The sequence below is a fragment of the Armigeres subalbatus genome, unplaced genomic scaffold (genome assembly GCF_024139115.2).
Source record: "Armigeres subalbatus isolate Guangzhou_Male unplaced genomic scaffold, GZ_Asu_2 Contig1727, whole genome shotgun sequence".
NCBI classification, from domain to species: domain Eukaryota; kingdom Metazoa; phylum Arthropoda; class Insecta; order Diptera; family Culicidae; genus Armigeres; species Armigeres subalbatus.
Genome location: NW_026942536.1, coordinates 15,977 through 23,708, shown reverse-complemented (window position 1 = coordinate 23,708; position 7,732 = coordinate 15,977). Strand labels below are relative to the sequence as shown.

Sequence of the window (7,732 nt, the reverse complement as noted above, 5' to 3'; positions counted from 1 at the left end):
TAGCTCTTCAGGATATGGCACAGGTAACCAGGGACCCGCATTCTATGCAGCGCTGATGCGATGGCTTCGAAGCTGGCACTATTGAACGCATTTTAACGTCTATTGTTACCACTGCACAATATCGATCTCCTCTTCGCTTCTGTTTGGACGCTTTCTCAGCGCTCTCGAGTACTGTCCGAATAGCATCCACCGTCGATACTCCTTTGCGGAACCCAAACTGCATCTTCGACAGTCCGCGCTCGCCCTCCGTACATTTCGCAAGCCTATTCAGGATAATCCTCTCCAGGAGCTTCCCGAGTGTGTCCAACAGACATATAGGTCTGTACGAAGCCGGAATACCCGGAGGCTTTCCTGGCTTCGGCAGCAACACCAGCTTCTGAATCTTCCACATTTCTGGGAAGTTGCCTTCGTCCAGGCACTTTTGCAGCACTGTTCTGAACATATCCGGACATGCCACGAGCGCAGCTTTCAGCGCCACGTTCGGTATTCCATCCGGACCGGGAGCTTTCTTCGCCAGCAGGCGTTTCGCCGCTTCTGCAAGCTCCTCATTGGACACTTGTTGGTACCCAGCGTTTGTTTCTTCTTCTTCACCGTACGGTATTGGTGGCCACGTGGTCGGGTCGTGTTGCGGGAAAAGACCCTCTACGATCTCCTTCAACTTGATCGGACACTTTTCGGCCGGTGTCGACGGACCCTTCATCTTCGCCATCACGACTCTATAAGCATCCCCCCATGGGTTGGCGTCTGCTTCTCGACACAACTCCTTGTAGCAGTCTGACTTGCTAACTTTGATGGCCTTTTTTAAAGCGGTCCTAGCAACCCGGAACGCCGCATTGCGCTCCTCTTTCTCTAGTTCCGTCCTCGCTCTCTGTGCCCGCCTCCTGGCTCTGAGACAAGCAGCACGAAGCGTACTGAGTCCCTCGTTCCACCAGTAAGCTGGACGCCGATTGCTCCTTGGCTCCAATTTACGTGGCATTGCTGCATCACAAGCCGTTACCATTCTCCTTGTTAGCTCGACTGCATTTACGATCTCGGTACCACTGTCCGATCGAAGTGCCTCGACGAAGAGGTCTTTATTGAAGGCTTTCGTCTTCCACTTCCTCTCGCTGGTCATCCTTCCCCGCGTTCCACCATTGTTTCGTTGGCCGATACGGTAACGTATCGCCTGATGGTCGCTATGGGTGTAGTCTTCACTTACTTTCCAGTCCATGTTTGTCGTCAGTGAAGGGCTACAGAACGTGATGTCAATTATAGACTCCCTCCCGTCTTTCCGAAATGTGCTCACGGAGCCTTCATTGCACAATCGTACGTCTAGCTTCGCTAGAGCTTCCTGCAGGACATATCCTCTTGTGTTGGTCACCCTACTGCCCCACTCCACAGCCCAGGCATTAAAGTCACCTGCTATGACTACTGGCCTTCGTCCAATCAGCTTGTCGGTTAACTGATCCATTATATGGCTGAACCGTTCCACGGTCCATCGTGGAGGTGCATAGCAGCTGCATACAAAGATGCCGTTGATTTTGGCAATCACGAAGCCTTCACATGAACTCTCCACCACTTCTTGAATTGGGAAGTTGCCCATAACATGTATCGCAGCCATTCCCGAACTATCTGTCAACCAGTTGCCGTTATCAGTAGGAACTCGATACGGCTCTGCAATTATCGCGACATCGCACCTATTTTCCGTTGTTGACTGCCACAACAGTTGCTGTGCGGTTTCGCAGTGATTCAGATTAATTTGGATTATCTCCACTACTGTTGACCTGCGATCGCCCTCTTGTAGGCAGGGCATTTGTAGCCACCCGTCTGATGGTCATTCCCATCCTCTGGAGTGCAAAGCATGCACTTGGGTCTTTGCGTGCAGTCTTTCGCAAAATGACCTGTTTCCCGCATTTCCAACACATGTTGGTTCTGTCCGGACCTTTACAAGCCCCTGCCCGGTGTCCGAAGTCCAAACATTTGAAGCATCTCTCCGCTTGTTTATTCACTGGCGGGGCAACTTTCAATGGGCATTTAGACCATCCAACAGTCAGTTTGCCTACCGCTAGAGCCTTGTTAGCAGCGGTTACTGGCAGACGAATTATCGCTGTTTGTGTTCCTACGAATGTTTTCCTTATTCGGATTGCCATTTGAACCTCGCCCAGGTTGCACTGTGACTTCAGAGCATCCTTGAGCTCTTCTACCGACGTGATCTCGTCTAGATCCCTGCAAATGATCACCATCTCTGGGGTCAGGGATTTAACTTCCGCCTCTGCGCCCAGCGATTTTGCAATGCGCTCCTGCATAGTCGAGCAATCAACCGCAGGGTCCTTCCTTAACTCGAAGAGCATCTCTCCAGTTTGTGTGCGCCTGGTCCTAACTACATTCTCGCCCAAGTCCCTCAGCTCCGGGTCTTCTCTAACCTTCCTGAGGAGCGCTGCATACGTCATTGCGTCATTCGCCTTGACGAGTACGGCTTCCCCCTTTGGTGGCTTCTGACGAGGCGGAGGCTTTTCTTTCTTGTTCTGCTCCATTTTTCTTGCCTCTTTCCGTTTCTGCTGTCTGTTTCTTTTCTCCTTCTGGCCAACTACCGTACTCCATCCTGCTCCCTGTGAAGTAGCGTCTGTCACTACGACGGCGGCAGCGTCCTCCCGCGTTTGCTTCTTCAGACCACCTGGTCTCCCGTCTCCCGGCGATGTTCTGGCCCTTTTGGGAGTCATGGAGACTGATGTACTCTCCACCTCAGCCAGCTTCTCTTTCCTCTGCTTCTTAGGATATAACGGAGCAGTTGTGCCGATATATTCCTGTTCCGACGGAGCTAAGGCAGCAGGAGCCTTAGTCAGCGCTAATGCGCGTTCCGCTGCATCGACCCTCAGCACTGCTGTATCGAATTCATTCACTGCCGATATCAGCGCCTTTCGGATCTTGAGAACCATGTCCTTAATCTCCTTATGGACGTTGTTCCTCCCATCCACGAAATTGTGGAGGTCCTCCACCAATCTCTTTGCTGTCACTATTTTCGGCTTTTGTGGAGGCTTATTTAACTCGCTCTGCCCTGGCCGTTGCTCCTGCTGCTCCTGCTGCTGTTGTAGCACTGCTACTGGTGGCGGTGATCTCACCAACCCACTACTGGCGAACGGATTCGCCGCTCCTGCTTCTGTGTGATTTGTTGAATTACTCATTCTATAGGGTCCCCCTCCAAACCGTTATCTCCACCCATCGTACGTAGTCGCTAATGATCCATGGATTGTCTTTGCAAGCAGTGAGGTCCATGCGAGGGTTGACACGGACGCACTCATATGGCCGTGTTCAGAGCCGATCGCGCAATCGGGAAAATCTCAACCGAGCCTAGTACTCACCAAAAACTTGGTGTACGAGTATTGAACGTATTCGGAGGACTGCTAGTTTTTTACCGGGACGGAGGCGGCCGTACTGTTGGCCCACTCGCCATTTCAAGCCGGTGTCACCCTTCCTTACTCAGGGAGTAGAACAGCACGACCGTCAGCCCAAAATCGTCGTTTCCAATCCGCTATCCAGATTCTGTCCGTTATCGTAAGCCGTGACCAGTATATCGTAATTAGGACCTTACTGGTATCGATCCTAATGTGCCGGTTGGCACTCCTGTTGATGGGGCTGAAGTGCTTTGGAAGCGGCACGGGTCGCTTGTACAGAGCTGCTTATAGACATGTGGTTTTTTGTAGAGATTCAACAGAGCCCACTGTCAAACCTCCGCCACGTCCCCTAGGCAGATTCCGCTTGGGCTGGCTGGGAACCAGTGAACTGGTACCAGGGCCCGGTCATCTCCCGAGAGAGACGCCGATTGGTGGTTTTTTTTTTTGTGTGTGTGTGTGTGTGTGTGTGTGTGTGTGTGTGTAAACGCTGTCAATTGAATTTCGTTATAATTGCGAATTGCAAAAAATAGATAATATTAAAATAGTGATGAGACATAGTCACATAGAACAATAATGTGCATCTTGCATCTATGAATATTTTTAAAGTTTATCCGTGGCTTGCTCCCATTAAGAGTTTCATCGTGCTATGAAGGTGCTAGTGTTGCACGCATTTAGGCGTAGGTATACTCTTCGTGCAGTTTCATAGTACTATGAAATTGTCCGAAAGTCAAAATTCGAACATAGGAAATTCGAGAAACTTATGGCAGCGCTATCTGTCGTCTACTAGGGTAAATTTTCTATCATAACATTAGGCGGTGTAACTGTTTTGCCTTTCTTGTACATCATCAAGGTGTAAGCGTAAAGGCTACATTTATTACTTTTTTTTTGCGCGAGAAAGGCACCATCACCGCTAGGTGGATTAATCTGGGTTTTTTATTAATAATGTAATCTTTGATTTCAGAAATCAAAAAACAAAATTCGTTTAAATCATGGCTCCGAAATAATCAACAACCCTCCGAAAAAGTAGTAGATCATTGGCGAGAATCGTTTTTACTGCGCGTTAGAGAAATTGTGGGAGAGACAGATCCAGATAAGGGGCAGCTGGTGGCTGAATGGCCAAGATTGGCTGATGAAAACGGTTACCTACTGGTAAGCGCGATTTTTTTAAATTTGTATACTTTATTTCTAAGTACGTTTAATTCATTCATAGATTGACGCCGACTTCGAGGCTATCTACCGAAACTCAACCGGGTCTTCTATTTTCGAGGAATGGGATGGTTTTATTCCTCGCTTTCTGGAATACGTTCAACTGAATGGCTTGAAGGATGACTATTCTCGTCAACTGCTGATACAACTGGAGGAGGAAGTTGTCCCTAAAGGTTTGTTATTAACCATGAATAAATTTTGGGGAAAGTAACTCAATAATTGATTATTTCAGATACTCGTGACTTCATTTGCTGTACTATTTTCCATGGTCTTGTTAAGCCCGTACGGACATCATTGCGAAAGTTACCAAGCATCCTTCAAGCACAACCTGACATGTGCTATGCATGTGCAACTTACGAAGAGTTTCTCGAAGCTGTGAGCTCATTGCGTAACGAGCTTTTCTCGGATATAATTCCTTTCACTCCTCGCATATATGTTGTTGGTCAAGTTGGTGAGTTCACTGGATTCTACGTAGTTACTTCAAAACTTCAGTACCAGCTGCCGACATTCCTCCGGTGCGTCGATCTAATAGTTAAAATTAAATTTACCCTCAACTACGAATTTCCCGAGAGCTGCGAGTTGTTTTGGTGTTTCATCGCCAAACACTTCTACAAGCTTGATTTCTCGCGTAAGGCGAAGAATAGCCAACTGCTCCAGCTCTTTGCGCACTTGGGAAACAACTTGCCATCATGAATTGTCATCTGTGTCAAGCCTCTTACGAATCAGTTCAACACATTTTCGACCACCTGACAATATAAGCCATTTTACGAGACAGATTCGATCAGCTGATCGAAATTTTGAGTGAACGGCTCGGTCTTTGTTTTGGTAAATTTGCATGCAAACCATCATCAATTCGTCATCATCGTCATCATTTCATTCCATTTTCGCAAATGTTCCTTATAAAATGTAAATATTAGTGTTAGGTCTCCTGTCATTTGAGCTTTTTATAAAATGGCTTATACCACAGTACTCCGACAGTCTTCAAGTACATGTGCACAGCATGTGTACCATCAGCATCGTTCCAGAACCTCCATCGTTTTAAACGTCACGTCAACATGAAACATCTCGATTTATTCAAACCGGTCGCTGCTGAGCGAAATCCCAATCAAACAACATCGAGTATCGCTAACCACGATCTGGTGGAACTCGATATCGATATGGAAGAGTGCCGTGAAATGCCGCATACAAACAAGGACCCTGAAATACAGAATATGGAAGACCAAAAGAAAAATCAAATATGTGATAAAGATATACTAGATATAAGAAATACTCTAAGAGAAAAGTTTTTAAATTTTACTTTAAGCCTACATGATAAGTCCAATTACACAAGGAAAGATGTAATCATTTTACAAAAAGCCATTACTGAAGAAGTTGTTAAACCTATATGTGATGCATTGCTGAAAGTTGCTTCTATAAATGACAGTAAAGTTTGTGTCAAAGAGTTGATTAATGATATCTATCAACCTTTTCAATTCATAGCTACTGAACAAAAATTCAATGCTACGTTACAGAGAATTAATCTTAACGATGAATTACACGTGATCAATTTTAGGGACGATGAAGAAAGCATAATTTCTAAAGGATGCTTGATGCCCATCAAACAACAGTTCAAACGCTATTTTGAAAGTGGAAACGTATTTAAGGAGACAATCGAGCATATGAGAGTGTTAGATAACAGTGAAGAAATTGCAAATCTCGTTAATGGTACACTATGGAAAAACGTTCGAAAAGAGTATGAAGGTAGCATAGTCGTTCCCTATTTTTTGTACTCAGATGAAGTTGAATTGAACGATGCAATAGGAGCTCACTCTGGTACTCATAAAGTAACAGGTCTTTATTACAATTTCCCCACGATACCATCACATTTTTTATTACGCTTGGAGAACATCTTTGTAGCAGGTTTCATAAAAGCATCCGATTTGGCCCGTCTTGGTCCGTCTAAAGGCCAGTATCGACTTAAAAAGTAGAGAGGTTACGGAATTTTGTTCAATATTACCAAGAGGAATTTTGACAACTGATCTGCATGGAGCAAATTGTCACTTTTACTTACGGAATAATCGAGCAGAATATTTTTCCGAAAGTAAAGTGACAGCTCCCATTACTTTGCGTGAGAACCTTACAAATGCCAATTTTGTTTTTTGTTCTTTTCATGTGGATACTGTTGTAAGAATTTTGTATCGATTCTTTACTTCTCAGATTCAGTGAACGGAATTTAACATGTGATTGAGATAGAAAAAGAAATTTCTTTTGAACACGATACCAACCTTAAGGCATTAGAAGAATTAATTGATATTTTGATTGAGTTAGAGCAAGTTGGAATAAATTTGATAATAGATGGCGATGACGTTCGTGTATATTTCGTATTGATGGGTATCCTGGGTGATAATCTAGGAATCAACACACTTATGGGCTTCGCAACATCCTTTAGCTCACTACTGTATTGCAGATTTTGTACGCAAAATAAATACGATTCGCAAACCGCTATCCAGCTTTCCACGCTAGCCATAATGGCGGCTGCTATAAATAAATGTGACAGTAACTGCTTCCGACGCCAAACTGTAATCGACGCTGATTGTAACTTAGCAACCATTTTCACATTGTTTATTTATTATTTTCAGCAAAGGCAAGATTCGAAGAAAATGGATAATATATTCGTAACTAGTTTTATTATTACATTTAATACCCATTATCGTTTCAGGTTGAAGTACGTCTCCCATACTCTAACAAGCTAACAATTTCGCCTTTTGTGACTCTGTTGATGTACAATTTATGTATGAGACGAGCCGAGAGAAGAGCTAAATCAGCTAAGTTCAAATCAATTTCGGCATGCCGTAAGATTCAAGTTCGAGTAGTTTGAATATGTTCCGATTGGAATTAGATGAGAAGGTGCACCATGCTGTGTGTTCTGGATAACGAATGCTAGCTTGTTTCTCTAAAAACCAATCTAAATGATCACCGATGTACAGCTGAATGCAGATTTGAATGCAAATAAAATCAAGAAACCTCTATAATACTAATATCCGAGTGACAAAACTCGGCAGTGTTTATTTATTGCGATGCGTATACTTATGATATGTAGTTCTTATGCATATGTACTATGAGCTACTTGTAAGTAACTTGTCTCTAACAATTCTTTGTTTTCATCAAACATACCA

The 7,732-nt window shown here is 44.6% G+C and overlaps 1 protein-coding gene across 1 annotated transcript; it reads left to right on the top strand.

Annotated features, from left to right (window-relative positions):
• Positions 1-4,325: 4,325 nt before the first annotated feature.
• Positions 4,326-5,319, top strand: LOC134203258 (uncharacterized; the record flags this gene model as incomplete). Its single annotated transcript, XM_062678131.1, has 3 exons — positions 4,326-4,520; positions 4,582-4,750; positions 4,810-5,319. Coding segments are annotated over 3 exons (825 nt in total), but the record flags the coding sequence as incomplete, so codon positions are not given.
• Between the last annotated feature and the right edge of the window lie 2,413 nt (positions 5,320-7,732).